The sequence below is a fragment of the Antechinus flavipes genome, chromosome 4, assembly GCF_016432865.1.
Source record: "Antechinus flavipes isolate AdamAnt ecotype Samford, QLD, Australia chromosome 4, AdamAnt_v2, whole genome shotgun sequence".
In the NCBI taxonomy this organism is placed as follows: Eukaryota; Metazoa; Chordata; class Mammalia; order Dasyuromorphia; family Dasyuridae; genus Antechinus; species Antechinus flavipes.
The window spans coordinates 414,531,821-414,548,331 of NC_067401.1; the positions used below are offsets into that span (position 1 = coordinate 414,531,821).

Genomic DNA, 16,511 nt, shown 5'->3' on the forward strand with positions numbered 1-16,511 from the left:
TAAAGTTTAACAAAGTTCCCTCTTTTTAAGGGAACTTAATGTATTCTCAATGTATTTATGAAGCAGTCAATTAAAAGCTAGATATAGTGATTATTTTTTGTTTTTGAAAAGATAGACTTCTTTTGTTGGTGAAAAACATTGTGTGTGAATGACCTAAATATCAGACCATAATTTTCAGTTTAAGCTAATAATTTTTTTTCTACCTTTTTTTGTATCCTATTCATTACACAGGAAATGAAGGATCAAATGTCAAGTTCCTCAGTTCAGGCATTAACTGAAAGAAAAAATAGACAGGTAAGAAAAAGATGATATATTATATCAAAAAATAGCCCAAGGTAAATGAAGTGTAAGTCGTCTAAAGTTATTTATGTTGCTCACTTCATGCAGCTTTTAATCTTCTCTAAGAGTAAATGCATATGTGTAAATTAATAGTGCAATAACTTCTAAAATTCTCCAAAAGCTTTGTAAGCAAACTTCTCCCTTACATTTTGCTATTAAAACTTTGGTGAGATTTTGACATATTTTTGTTAATGAAATGTTCTTCTACATTAAGCATCTTTGTTTTAAAAAAAAAAGTGCATTTTGAACTTCTTATATCCTCCTTGGAAAATTGTATATGTGGATTTTTTGGAGGGAAGGGGGAATTGAGGGTATGGATGGTTGCATATACTGTTAGATTCAGACAATATGTTAGTTTGTTGAACTGCTTCACTTCACTCATACACTTATAACAAAACCACAAACACCTCCATTTTTGTTGTAACATGTAATACATACATACACGCCTCACAACTGGTTCAGGTGTTTTCAACTTCCTCTAAAATGAGACTGAAATGAAAAATAAAATGAAAAAGGTATGAGTAGGTAGGATGGAAGATCTGTAGTTGGTATAGTAAGGTGGTAAATTCTTGAATGAAAAGTGATGAAAAAATAAAAATAAAAAATCATAAGTTAAAGTGAGTATTTTGGTATATAGAAGTTGGAACCTTTTTCTAGATCCAACAAAAATATTAAATGCTTTTTATATGCTTTCAGTATGTGATGGAAGTACTTTGGGTTAATTTTTTTGTGCAGGGTTATATTCTGTTATTGCTATCCTGTTTATTATATGGTATTTTAAAACATTTTATGTAATATTTTATTTTGCCTGGGCTCTGCAGCTACAAATATCATTCCCAAGATATTGTTTGATTTAAATGACTTCTTTAATCTGTAACAAGATTATTTTACAGTAAAATAGTTTTTCTGGCAGCTTCTTGTGTCAAATTGGCTCATCAGCCCAGTTTATGGAATAAGTTAGGTATTAAGTCCTTACAAAATTATAACTTTTAGTAATTTGTACTGTAATTCTTAGGAGCTTGTACTTATTTTTTTGAAAAAGCTATCATACTGTAGTGAAAAGAGATAGTAAACCTTTTCAGAACATCTTATCAAAATTTTTTATTTTTTTTGAGGCAATTGGGGTTAAGTGACTTGCCCAGGGTCACACAGTTAGAAAGTGTTAAGTGTCTGAGGTCAGATTTGAACTCAGGTTCTCCTGACTAAAGGGCTGATGCTCTATGCACTGTACCAATTAGCTCCCCTTCAAAAATCTCTTTTTCAAGATAATTCTTCTCTACCTTGACCTGCCCCAGTTTTTCCCTTAGGTCCTGGAGCAGCTCTCAGAGCTAGTGAATAGCCATAACCAGGCTATTTTTAGAGTTCCTTTTTCATTTTGTTTTTTCATTTCAATCTCATTTTAGAGGAAGTTGAATAACAATACCTGAACCAGTTGTGATGATAAGCACATATATATCCTCATAATTATATTTCATCTAAATTGGCCTTAGTTCAGCAATTAAAAAAAAAAAAGTCTTGATATTCTTTGAAGGAGTCACCTTTTAGAGAAATAGGGAAAAATCTGAATCTTCATCATCATACAAGGTTGTTTCTTTAGTTCATATCTGAGCCATCCTTGGCTTGTAGCTTTGCAGTCTTGCTTCAGGGAATTGAAAAAGAACAGCATTACATATTTTTAAAAATATAAACTGTTGTTCCATGTTTTTTGAGATATGACTAATAATGCAATACCTGATAATATATATTATATGCTTTTTTATAGTGGTGAGGGAGAGAAGGAGAGAAAATCAATTGCTGATTGATAGATAGTTATGTAGTTAGTAAATGAAATAAATTTGGGTAAAATAATTTAATTTCTTAGAAAACAAGGTAAACAAAATGATGTGTGTAGGTTATGTTTCCTGGTTTTCATTTTCTGTCAACTTTGAAAGAAAAATTTAGGGCTGAGGTTGTTTCTTTTCTTTTCTTTTTTTTTTAAATACTTACACCTTAGATGTCTATAATCAAGTGTTCCCCGGCTTTGGTACCCCTTTCAGGCCAGCTTTACTATGGATCTGTTTTGTTTTGTTTTGTTTTAAATTCTCTTGTAAAACTTGTCCTGCACTATCACATTCATAGAGTCTGACAATTTCATACTAAAGAGTTAATTTTATTAACTATCCCATCCTAAGGATATTATGAAAAAACAAAAATGAATCCCCAAGACCCCAGGCATCAGCAAGCACAAGGTCTCCATCCACCAAGGGCCCAATAGTTCTCTGTATAATCCCTGTCTCTTCTCCTTGGGGCTGGTGGTGGTTCTAAGGAACTATAAACTTATAGCCTCTTCCTATCAGACTTTTCATATTTAAAAATTCCATTGTTTGGAAAGAAATGGACAGAATTAATAGAAAGAAACTGAGTTAGCTTCCATCCACAACTTCTTCAGATTATAAAATAGACTAAGTGAATACTGATGGAGAAATCTTGAAAAAGTCACAGTGCATCCTTTGCCTGGTTCAAGTTGGCAAAGAAAGATAGACAAGGAAGTCTGAAGACACACAGTCTTCAGTCAAGGCATAAACATGGCCTGGAGAACATCCTGCCACTTAGGCTATCACCAACTCAGGCTGGGGCAGCCCTCTCAGAACAGTAACTTCCCCAGGTATGAAGCCTTTAGGCAGCGTACCAAGAAAGGAAATCCAGAAGTCAGCAGCAGCAATGGTGGCTCACCATTTTGGTTTTAGTGGTGGCTTCCTTGTAGTATCATGTCATAACAATTAACATATCATCATAGTTAACCCAATATCTCATCTCCAGCTTCTAGCCTAGCCTGCAAAGAAATAAACAGGGCAGGAAACTTGGACCAAAGGGGAGACTATAACTCTTCCTCTTTGAACCAGCAGTTTTCCAGCTGTCTAATGGCATGAAATCTAATTGCAGCCTTCTCTTGCATAGACACAAATCCAGATCAAGAACTTGCAGTGCTCAGACCAGGAGAGCAGTGATCAGACTTTTCCTTCAGTCAGTGAATAGCATGTCATACTGGAGGCAGGAAGACTCTTCTTTATGAATTCAAATCTGGCCTTAGATACTTATTAGCTGTGTGATCCTGGGCAAGTCATTTTTAACCCTGTTTGTTTGTTCATCTGTAAAATGAGCTGGAAAAAGAAATGGCAAACCTCTCCAGCATCTCTGCCAAGGAAAGTCCAACCAGAGTTCTGAAGAATCAGAACCAATAACTGAACAACAAAGACAATATGAACTCCAGGTCATCTTATTTCAAGAAATCTTAAAAGAAAATTTCTCAGATCTCTTAGAACCAGAAGGTAAAGAATCCATTGGATATCTTTTCCAAGAAAACTCCCGATAACATCACAGCACAGTCCAGAGCTTCCAGTCAAGAAAAAAAAAATCTACAAGAATCAAGGAGCCAGAATCAGAATACACATGATTTAGCAATCACCATTATAAAACAGCAAACTTGGAACAATATTCTGGAAGGCAAAGAATGTGGGTTTATAGTCAAGAATAATTTAAATAGCAAAACTGAATATGTATTAAAAAGGTTGTAGAGAAGGAAGGGAAGTGTGGTGGTGCAGGAATGTAAGGTTCTTTAATGAAATATTCCTGATGAAAAGATCGATGCTTTAGAGAAACTTTAAAATTTAAACAATAGATAATTAATAAATAATAGATAATAACAATAAATAGAAGCGTTAATAAAGAAAATTCTAATGAACAATGATGGACTAACATAAACTTCTTATATCAAATACAGGGAGATGATATACATACTCCTCTGAACTCTTATCATTAGGGGTCTTAGAAGGAATTAGACAAGTCTGAGAGTGATTATGTTATATCTTAATGATATTAAGAAATAAATGGAAAACAAACAAAGAATACACTAGAGAAGGAAAAAAGAATAGAGAAAATTATCTCATATAGTTAGAGATACACATGTAATGATCTATACAAACAAGAAGGTGGGAGTGACAGCTGACATTTGAACCTAGTCTCACCTAAACTGTTCAAAAGAAGGAAGAAAACACATACACACACAAAATAGGAAAGGAAAAAGTTCTTGCTCTTTGTAGGAAGGAGAGAGAATTAGAATAGGAAAGGACCGACTCTAAGCAAAACAAAGAATATACACAAATATTTTTATCTCTTTTGGAGATAAAATAGAGCAAAGTATAGGAATCTGAGGGAGTGCACACAAATTGGAGAATGGATGAATAAGTTATGGTATGCAAATCTCTTAGTGGAATAACCAACCAAGATTTCAGAAGACTAATGGTAAAACAGGCTGCCTTCCTCCTAATAAAGAAGTGAAGGACTCGGAATGCAACAGATATTTTTTAAGCATGGCCATTGTGGAAATTGATTTTGAATGATGCTACAGGGTTAATTTGTAAAGGGGTTTGGGGAAGAAGAGGAAAGAAAGGAAGTAGAATTTGGCTAAGTAGAACAAATACTTTTTTAAAAAATGAAAACATTCTTATATTAGCAGCAGGTCTCTTGGGGACAAAAGCTGAAAGTATTTCATTCAGGATGACTTCTGGAGTTGTACAACTTGGATCTTCCACAATTTGGAAGACATACAATATTTTATTCTGTTTTGATTTATCTTTTTTTTCCCCAGTTACACATGTATATTAACTTTTTTTGATACACATTTTTATGAATCATATTGGGAGAGAAAAATCAGGGGGGAAAAAGGGGAGAAAACTACCTGAGAGGAGAAAAAAAAAGTTAACACTGTGTGTTGATTTACATTCAATCTCTTTTAGTTCTTTCTGGATGTAAATGGTGTTTTCTATCCAGAGTTTATTGGGATTTCCTTGGAACACAACCACTGAGAAGAACCAAGTCTTTCATAGTTGATCATGGCACAATCCATTACCTTTATACACCACAATTTATTCATCCATTCCCCAATTGATGGTCATCTATCAGTTCTTTGCTACCAAAAAAAAGCTGCTATAAACATTTTTTTTGGCACATGTAAGTCCGTTTCCCTTCTTTATGATTTTTTTGGGATTACAGACCCTGTTGTGTCACTGCTGGGTCAAAGGGTTTTATAGCCTTTTGGACATAGTTCCAGATTGCTCCCCAGAATGGTTGCATCAGTTCACAACTCCACCAACAATGCATTAATGTCCCAGTTTTCCTACATCCCCTCCAACAGTTGTCAGTATCTTTTCCTATCATCTTAACCAATTTGAGAGGTATGTGGTTGTACCTCAGAGTTGTTGTAATTTGCAGTTTTCTTATCAGTAGTGATTTTTAGAGCATTCTTTTCATGAGTGTAGATGGTTTTGATTTAATCATCTGAAAATTATCTGTTGTTATCCTTTGACCATTTATCAATTGGGGAATGACTTATGTTCTTATAAATTTGACACAGTCCTTTATATATTCTAGAAATGAGATCTTTATCACCCTACTGGCTATAAAATTTTTTTTCTAGTTTTGTACTTCCCTTTTAATCTTGTTTCTGTTGGGTTTTTTGTACAAAATCTTTTTAATTTAATGTGATCAAAGTTGTCCATTTTGTTCTCTAGTACTTTGGTTATAAATTCCTTCCTTCTCCAAAAAGCTGATAGGTAAATTATTCTTTATTCTCCTAATTTGCTTATGGTATCACCTTTTATGCCCAAATTAGGCATCTATTTTGACCTTGTTTTGGTATGGAGTGTGAGATGTAGGTCTGTGCTGAGTTTCTGACATACTATTTTCCAGTTTTCCCAGCAGTTTTTATGACAGTGTTTCCAGAAACTGGAGTTTGGGCTTTATCAAATACTAATATACAAAAGCCTTGATAGTTTTGACTCTTCTCGACCTTGTTTGCCTAGGCGCTGCTAGGAGAAAGTGGGGGTCAGAGTTGGAATTCTGGGGCAGATAAATATGGCCGTCTGGATCGAGAACTGCAGCGAGCTAATGCCCACTTCATCGAGGAGCAGCAGGCCCAGCAACAGGTGGGTGACCAGAGAGCCTCCAGATTAACTAAACAAGGGAAGAATGAAGGATAACACAATCTACTTAGCTTTCTCTGATTAAGAGCCACCTTCTTAGTGAAAGTAAACCTCAGAATAGATCTTTAGTAGGTCTTTTCCTGTGGTTGATGGGGCTGTTTTCTTGATGTTTGGGGTTGTAGTTAAGGGGTATAAGCCTGTTTTAGCATGCTATTTTGTTTCAAGAGGACTACGACTGTGTGTAGCTCTTGAAAAGCAGGCCATATATCCAGAAATAAGAGACAAGGCTGTGCATTTAAAAAGAAAATGTCCTTCACAACCCCCACTCAGCCACTTAGCTGTTTGTTCATTTAGACAAAGACACTCTTAGAAAAATTGAGTTCTTGTTTCTTTATTGAAAAGTCATCTATTGGTACCATTGTATATTCAAATGGTAGATCTTTTAAGAGGGCAGGGAGAGGAGAGAAGAAACAAGGAAAAGGAGATCATATCATTTTTTTTGTTTTTAACAATGCAGTTGATACTTAAAAAAATTTGATCTCTAGTAAATGAGATTACATTTGAAAGATAATTTCTTAATTTCTATTTTATGTACATTAAAGTTATAGAAATTTATTAGTTGCCATTAATGAGTTGGCTTAGTTACTTTTGATTTACTTTTGATAGTCATCAAATTGATAAAAGACAAATATGGGAAAGATTGTGATTACAGAATGGAAAAACAAATAGACTAGTAGCCGGGGGTGTCATTGTAACATGTAGGCATAGTGGCATCCATAGTTTGTCCCTGAAGAAAAGGGGAAATTCTTTGTTTGCAGAGGTAACTACACATAGTTGCTAGAGTCTTGCATTTACTCTGTAATAATCCTTTCTTTCTAGTGTTCATTAAGAATATTCTATCAAGGGGCCATTTCTTCCCCAAAGTACCTAAAAGAGTGTCCTTCTGGATAATGTTTAAACTCTACAGCTAGACTCATAATTTGTTTCCCTGTTATAGATGATCCCTGTTGTTTGACAATTGAACCTTTCAAGTCATGCATTCTTTGGGGAGAGATTTGGGTCCCTGATCTCTAATCTTTGTTTCTAAACTTCATCCAACTGAGGGTGGCAGAGCAACAACTAAGGGCCTGAGCTTTGAATCAGGTAAAATAGTTTTTAATTGGTTTAACTATTTGTTTGCCCCTAGTTGATTGTGGAACAGCAGGATGAGCAGTTAGAGCTGGTCTCTGGCAGCATTGGGGTGCTGAAGAATATGTCACAGCGCATTGGTGGGGAGCTAGAGGAACAGGCAGTGTAAGTATTGAGAAATAATCCCACTGCTAGGGAAAAAAAGGTGGGTTGAAGAGAGAAGCCATTCTCCAGTGAAATGGGTCAGCAGTGACTGGTGGTTTCATAGCAGATAATGTTAAGAGATACTTTGTTTACATTAAATCTTTTACTTAGGAACTACTGTTTCTAAACTGGAACTAATGGAAAACTCAAAACATTCAGCAACTTAAACCATCCATGTGATTTTGGCATTTTAAAAAATATGCCATTAGAAAAAAATGGATGCTTCTTTATGATATGTGTATACGTAGATAGCCAGAAGGGACCTCCCAAATGATCTGGATCAGCCTTTTCATTGTAGAGATGATGAGACTGATTCCTCTTCTCCACCCTTCTCCCCCATACAACCAAAAACCTCTTAAGTGAGATCACTTCCTTCAGCAAACATCTATTAAGCTCCTATTTAAATGTGCTGGGCAAAGTAGGCGAGGTGCCAGAGATAGGAAAGTAAGAATGAAACAGTTCTTGTCCTCAAAGAGTCTGCATGCCATTGAGAGAAAACAATGGGAACCAGGAAAGTAAATTCAGAATATAGCTGTAATAATTTCTGAGGAATTGATACTTGAGCTGACCTTTCACAGAAATAAGTCTTGAATATATATTCAAGGTGAGGAGAGAGTGCCTTCCAGTCATGGGGGCATTGATGGCAAAGGTGCTGTGATGGGGGATGGAATGTTGTATGTGAGAAACACTGAGTAAATAAAAAGGAACAGTGTGTAAGATGAGGGAGCTCAGGGAACTCTATTGCCAATAGCTTTAAATGTCAAACAGGAATTTGTATTTTATCCTAGAGACAACTGGAAGCTTCTTGACGAGGGAGAGAGTCTTAGAAATGAGCTTTTTTTCTTCCTCCCTTTCCTTATTTCTTGCACCCAACTCTTTCTTTCACTCACACAGCTGCCATCCTCGTTCAGACCTTCCTCACTTCTCACTTAAACCTTTGTAATGATCTGTTTTCTCAATCAGACACCAAGTACTAGTTTATCTTTATTGACATGTTATTTTGGTACATCACCTACGTTTTTCCTCCCTTCTTCCATTCCTTCTGAATCACTTTTGCTAGATCTTCACCTAGGTTATATTATGCAATTTTTGGTTGTGGCTCTGATCTAGTCCCTTCATTTTTTTTTTCTTTTTCTTTTCTTTTTTTTTTTTTTTTTGATTCTTAGTATTTTATTTTCCCCCAATTACATTAAGAGTTCCAAATTCTTTTCTTTCCTCCCCACCCCTTTCATTGAAAGAGCAAGCAATTCAATATAGATTATTCTTGTGTAGTCATGAAAAAATTTCCACATAGGTCATATTGTGAAAGAAAACATAGATACCCCCCTCCCCCCAAAAAAAACCCTCAAAAATAAAGGAAGTAAAAAGTATGTTTCAGTCTATTCAGACGTCATCAGTACTTCATAATATTATTTCATCACAAGACCTTCAGAGTTGTCTTGGATCATTGTATTGCTGAAAATAGCTAAGTCATTCACAAGTGATATTACAATATTTCTGTTGTTTTGTATATAATACATTTCATTTTGTATCAGTTTTCCAGTCTTTCCAAATTTTTCTGAAAGCATCCTACTTTTTCCTTAGAGTATAGTATTCCATCATAATTACATGGCATAATTTGTTCAGCCATTTTCCAATTGATGACCATCTCCTAATTTCTAACTTCCTGTCAGAAAGGAGCTGCTATAAATATTTCTGTACCTATAGGTCCTTTTCTGTGTGTGTGTGTGTGTGTGTGTGTGTGTGTGTGTGTGTGTTTATCTCTTTTTTTGATAATAGACCTAGTAGTGGTGCTGCTAGGTCAAAGGATGTGGTTCTATAGCTCTTTGGGTATAGCTCCAAATTTCTGTAAAGAATGTTGAATCAGCTCACTACTCCACCAGCAATGTATTAATTTTTCATTTTCCCCATATTCCCTCTAACATCTGTTATTCTTCTTTTCTGTCTTATTAACTGACCTAATATGTATTTGGCAGTTTCCCAGAATTGTTTAAATTTACATTCCTCTCAATTGTGACTTAGAACACTTTTTTTTTTTTTTTTTTTTTTTTTTTTCTGAGCAGTTGGGGTTAAGTGACTTGCCCAGGGTGTGTTAAGTGTCTGAGGCCAGATTTGAACTCAAGTCCTCCTGACTTCAGGGCTGGTGCTCTATCCACACTGTACCACCTAGTTGCCCTCTTAGAACACTTTTTCATATTATTATAGATAGTTTTGATTACTTTATTTGAAATCTCTTGATCATCAATTGGGGAATATATCCTATTTTTATAAATTTGGCTCAGTCCTCTGTATATTTGAGAAATGAGGCCTTTATCATAGAAATTTTCTTCAAAAATTTTCATAGTTATGATTGCTTAATGCATATCCCTGCATCCTATTTATCTCCTACCCATTCTGTTCTCTCTTATCTTTCACCCCATCTCTCCTCAAAAGCATTTTGCTTTTGACCACTGCCTCCTCCAGACTGCCCTCCATTCTGTTACACACAGCTACCTTTTTTCTTTATCCTCTTCCTTTCCTACTTTGCTTTGTAGGTTAAGATAGATTTCTATGAACAATTGAATGTGTTCTTTTCCCTTTTTGAGCCAATTCTGATGAGAGTAAGGTTCACCCCTCCCATTTTTCCATTTACTATAAAAGCTTTTTATTGTGTCTTTTAGAGAAAATAATTTACCCCATTCTATTTCTCCTGTTCCCTTTCTTTCAGTGCATTCTTCTTTCTCATCCCTTAATTTTATTTTTTACATATCATTCCTTTATATTCAATTCATGCCTATGTTCTCTGTCATATATTCCTAATTGCCCTATAATGAGAATGCCTTTATGAGTTAAAAGTATTGAATGTAAACAGTTTAACCTTATTAAGTACCCTTTTCTATTGACCTTTTTATGCTTCTTTTGAATCAAATTTTCTATTCAGCTCTGGTCTTTTCATCAATTGCATCTATTTTGTTGAATGTCCATTTTCCCCCTGAAGGATTATACTCACTTTTGTTGAGTTGATTCTTGATTGTAATCCAAATACCTTTGCCCTCCAGAATATCATATTCCAAGCCCTCTTGATCCTTTAATGTAGAAACTGTTAAATTTTGTGTTATCCTGACTATGGCTCCATAGTACTTGAATTGTTTCTTTCTGGTTGCTTGCAGTACTCTCTCATAGACTCTGTAATTTGACTATAATATTCCTGAGAGTTTTCATTTGGGGTTCTCCTTCAGGATATGATTGGTGGATTCTTTAGATTTCAATTTTTGCCATCTAGTTCTAGAATATCAGGACAGTTTTCCTTGACAGTTTCTTGAAGGATGATGTCTAGGCTCGTTTTTTCATCATGGCTTTTCAGGCAGTCCAATAATTATTAAATTATCTCTCTTTGATCTTCCATGATTTTCCAGGTCAGTTATTTTCTCAATGAATTCAGTACGTAGCAATCATCAATATGATATATTTCATATATTTTTTCATTATTTTGGTTTTGTTTTATTATTACTTGATTTCTTGATAAAATCCTTATCTTCTATTTGCCCACTTTTAGGACTTTTTTCCTTCTATGAGATTTTGTACCTCCTTTTGCATTTAGCCAACTGTACTTTGTTAAGGAGTTTTTTTCTTTAGTGAATTTTTATGTCTTTTTGTTTGTTTGTTTTTCCCAATTGACCATTTCTGCTTTTCAAGACATTCTTCTCCTCATTGACTTTTTGTATCTCTTTTACCATTTGACCTATTTTTAAAAGTGTTATTTTCTTCAGCGTTTATGTGTGTGCATATGTGTGTCTCCTTTATCAAACTGTTGACTTTTTTCATGATTTTCTTGTATCAGTCTCAGATCTCTTCCCCAATTTTTTTTCTTTCAATTCATATTTTTCTTGGAGGCTTGGATATTGAAGTTTTGACTTTATTACCTTCTGAACATATGTTTTGATGTTCCTTGTCACCATAGTAACTTTTTGTGGTCAGAATTTTTTTCTGTTGTTTGCTCATCTTTCCGTTCTATTTCTTGACTTTTAAAAAAGCTTGGTTAAAGTGGGGCCATTGTCCCAAGATTTAGGGGTTTTGTGCTACTGTTTTCAGAGATACTTCTAGGGATTTGTAAGTTTTTGGTTCTTTCAAGGTGATATGATCTACAGAGCGGTGCATTTATTATTCACCTGGTCTGTGAGTGACTACAAGCACTCTGTTCTGCTTTGGGACTGGGAAGAAGGTACCTGCTCCACTGTGGCCTCAAAATCTCTGTCCTAATGCCTGAACTGCCACCCAGGAGAGCAATCCAGATCTGAGTATGGGCAAAGCAGCAGTGTCCTGCCTCCAAGTGTTCAACTCAAATCAGATTGTGGAAGCAGATGCTGCTGATGCTGATTCTGACATTCCCAAGGCCTATTCCTGGCTTTTAGGGCCTGGTCTGCCCTGGATTGTGCTCCACTCTCAGCCCAGTGTAACAAAACTTTCCTTCTCAGTTTCTTTGGCTGTAAAATTATTTCACCCTGTCCTCCTATGGGTCCTACCACTCCAAGAATTGTTTGGAAGGATTTGGGGGGGGAGAGGGGGCTCAGATAAGTGGCTGCCTTTTCTCTGCCATGTTAGCTCCACCTCTCGCAACTATTTCACCTGGTAATTTCATCAGCTTCTATGGATTGAATTGATTCTCAAATCTGTTTATCCATTTCTTTCCTTTCATCTGACCTTTAGTCTTGAATCTCAGTATTGGACATTTCAGCTTGATTATCACAGACATCTCAAATTCAACATGTTCAAAATTGAACTAAATTTCTCCCCCTCCCCCCAATTCCCTAAGCCTCTCTTTGAGAGGCTTTTATTTAATGATTTCATCAATTACATGTTTAAGCGATTTTTGATATTTAGTCGTTTTTTGTGCTGTTTTTTCCTATTTTTAGTTCCAAATTCTCTCTCTCCCTTTCTTCTCCCCCCCCCCCTTTCCTTCAAAAAGCAAGCTTTCTGATTATACATGTGCAAACCTATTTTCAAGTATACATAGTCTTGTTATGAAGAAAATACAGACTAAAAGAAAAAATTTCAAGAACAATAGTTTAAAAAGCATTCTTTGATTTGCATTCAGATTCATCGCTTTTTTCACTAGAGATAAATAATATTTTCCATCTTAAATCCTTCAGAATTGTCTTGGATCATTGTGTTACTGGGAATAATAATTGAATCATTGCCAATTGATCATCATACAGTATTGCTATTACTGTGTACAATATTCTCTTGGCTCTACTCATTTCACTTGGTATCAGTTTATGTAAGTCTATTCAGGGTTTTCTGAGAGCATCCTGCTCATCTCTTCTCCATATATACTGTTTGATGCAGTAACCCTGGCCTTCTTGCATTTGCCCACCCAAGGAAACTCCATTTTTGGACTTTATGAATTTGCACTGATTATCCTTCATGCCTGGAATCTTTGTCTCTGGCTCCTTCAAGTCTCAGCTAAAATCTCAGCTTCTTTCAGTCTTCATTAGTGCTAATGACTTCAATCTTTGTATACCTCCAATTTATTTACCACATAATTTGTTTGTACATAGTTGTTCACATATTGTCTTTCTTAGAATGTGAAGGGGTGGAGATTATTTTTGCCTTTCTTATGTTCTCATCCCTTAATGCAGTGTCTAGCATATGCTACATGCTTAATATTTCTTGCCTATTAACTAACTGGAGAGAGATAAGGGCAGGATAAATAGATCTGAAAATCATTTCCATAGCAGTAATTGAATGCATGGGAGCTGAGTTCACCAGGTAAAAGGAAAGAGGGCCAGAACATGTCCTTGGACACTAAGAAGCTTAATCTGAGTAAAGATTTACCAGAGGAGACTTAGAAGGGATAGTCAAACAGGTTAGAGGAGAACCAGAAGAGAGAGAAGTATACAGAGGAGAGAGTGATCATTATGTTAAGGGATGCAGAGAGCTCAAGAATGACAAGGTTTGAGAAAAGAATTTTCAGGTTTGGTCTTTCTAGTTCTACTGCCTAGTATTGTCCCTTGCACAAAAAGGTACTTTAAAAAATTTATTTGATCAGAGCCATGCCCCAATTGATAAATGATCAAAAGATATAATCTGTGCCCAAAAGATGATAAATTCACGAATATCCTTTGACCTAGCAATACCATTACTAGGGTATGAATACCAAAAGAGATTTAAGAGGAAGGGAAAAAAAAAAAGGAAAATGACCTATATGTGCCCCCCAAAAAAAACAAAACAAAAAAAAAAACAAAAAAAACTATTCATAGCAGCTCCCTTCTTAGGGCCAAAAAAAAAAAAAAAAAAAAAAAAAAGAAACTGAGAGAATGTCCATCAATGGAGGAATGGCTCAATAAAGTGTGGTATGTGTTTGTAATAGAACATTATTGTTCTATGGGAAATGATGAACAGGATTTTGTCAGGGGGAAAAAAAATACAGTCCTGGAAAGTCCTCCATAAATTCAAGCAAAGTGAAATGTACTATATACAAATTAAAAGCAGTGTTCTGGGATGACCAACTGTAAATGACTGCTGTTCTCAGCAATGTAATGATCCACGATTATTGTGAAAGTTTTATGATGAACAAATCTTATTCATATCTGGAGAAGGGAATGATTTTATTTGAATACAAATTGAAGCATTTTCTATTCTCTCTCTTTTTTTAAAAAAAACTTATCTTGAGGGTTTTTATTTGTGGATGTGAGATCTATTTTCTTTCACAACACGAATTTTATGGAAATGTTTTTCATGACTTCATGTATGGTTTCTTAATTGTGGGTGGGGATAAGAGAGAGCCTAAAACTCAAATTTTAAAAACAAATGTAAAAAGAAATTCTGTTTTAAATGTAACTGGGGAAAATATTAAATATTAAATAAATCAACTACCCCAAAAAATACTTAAATTGAATTTTAAATGGCCATTTTCTGTCCCTTACACATAGAGATGTGACATATTGAGCGTGTTCTTGGACATTGCATACATGTCAAACCTGTGACCTGGAAAGTACATTTTAACTTTCTGCAAATTATTTATAGAATCCTTATTCACTGTCTCATTTTCTAAAATTAATTATGAGCTAAAGGTGTCCCAGAATATATGAGAGAATATCCTGTCTTACTCTAGTGGTTTCACGAGTGAAGAATTACTTAAAAGTTTTAATCAAAGTAAAAGCTGAACAATTGTTAATTAAAAAGATGATTCCATTTCTGTCATGCACATTTGAGCTCTGTGAAATGTGGTTTTCCCCTTAAATTTTCTAATTTATTGTTTTTTCAAAAAGTTCTAAGCAGCTGAAAATACCAAGTTTTTCTTTTGCCCTTCACAAAGAAAAGAGAACTCTCCCCGGGGCTCCCGCCGGCTTCTCCGGGATCAGTCGCGTTACCACACTGGACGCCTCGCGGCGCCCGTCTCTGCCACTCCGGATTCGGGGATCTGAACCCGACTCCCTTTCGATCGGCCGAGGGCAACAGAGGCCATCGCCCGTCCCTTCGGAATGGCGCTTGCCTATCTCTCAGGACACTTTTCACTGTTTTTTCTCTTCACTGCTCCCCATCCCTCCTTTCATGCTATAAAGGTTCTCTCTGGGATCAGGTTTCTTAGGGAGGTTTTCGGGAGGCAGTCTTAGTTTCAGTTCAAAGTAATAATCACCCAAATGCAGCCAGGTGTTAAAAATTCAGATTTTTTATTGTCTCCAATATAGTCCGGTTAGTTTTCTTAGAGGCCTCTCTCTCTCTCCTTGGTTCTAAGAGTTCTTGCAGTTTTATCCTTTGCTTCTGCCTCTGCTTTCTTCAGCCTCCAGCCAGCACCCAAAGTGAAAGTTGGAAATGAATCTGTCTTGCCTCCAAGAGAGAGCTTCTGGCTCTCAATCTCCCAGAGTGCTCCTCTCCAACCCCTGACAATGTTCTGAAGTGAACTAACTTGACTGGCTCCCTGAAGCTCTATTTATGCTCCTTCTCTGAGAGCGGGATTGTGGGATACAAGGGTGGGATTATGGATTTTCTCCCATAGTGCTCTCTGGCCCTAAGAGCTTCAAGGGAAGTGTGAATTCACAAAGTTACAAAGTTAACTTTGTGAATCTCCCATACTTGTGAACTCCAATGAGTACTTAAATACTTCTTGCTTATATGAGCTCTCTAAAGGTGTGAACAGAAGCATTGTTTCTATCAGTTACACTTAGTACCTTGTTTTTTCTGGCCCATAACATCTCCTTGTAGGATCAGCTCAATCATACTGAACCATGCTAAATTAGATAATTATTGTCTCTATCAACTCTAATGACTTAACAGTTTGTAAAGATTCCAACACTACCTCTCTCACCACTCCCAGTGAATTAAAGTAATATTGGACACAGTGTTAAAATTAGTCCTCCACTTATGTTTTAGCTTTAAAGGACTGGACTAGTAAGGGGATTAAGGTCTAAAAGCTGCCAAACATTTTTATTCCTTTCCTTCATTGTGGAAGAAACTGTGCTGTGTGCTGGGCAGTTTGTTTGAGGAGGGAGTATGGGGAGACTCACACAACACACATACACATCTCCAATAAAGGCTTAGCTGTAGTATGGTATCTGAATTCCCCTGAAGAGATCACATTATTTAAACTCAATGCTGCTTATTTTTACTGGGCTGTAGCCAGAGAGCATATTTTATTTGACTGTAACTTTGGATCAGGCAAACTCAGAGATGTGTCCTGGCACTAATCCAGATCTAGTTGTAGGGACAACATTTGTTTTGGCCTTCCAGGTCTGCAGAGTACTTCAGGGGCACCTTCATTAATCCTCATCTTGTAAGGAATTGATTTCCTTCTCCTCCTTATATGCATGAATAAACAAAGGTTCAAAATAGTTGAGAAGGCATAATTTGTCTTCCTGGCCTGTGTTAAACATATCTACCCACTTCACTTTAATCATGTAA

General features: G+C 35.8%; 1 protein-coding gene across 2 annotated transcripts in view; it reads left to right on the forward strand.

Moving 5' to 3' along the window:
- STX6 (syntaxin 6) overlaps positions 1-16,511 on the forward strand; it is a 55,627-nt gene that overhangs the window by 24,237 nt on the left and 14,879 nt on the right. For both annotated transcript variants that reach the window (XM_051998835.1, XM_051998834.1), the window contains exons 4-6: positions 232-294; positions 6,180-6,302; positions 7,486-7,592. In XM_051998835.1, coding sequence (XP_051854795.1) covers positions 232-294; positions 6,180-6,302; positions 7,486-7,592 — 293 coding nt within the window. The remainder of the gene's footprint in view (positions 1-231; positions 295-6,179; positions 6,303-7,485; positions 7,593-16,511) is intronic.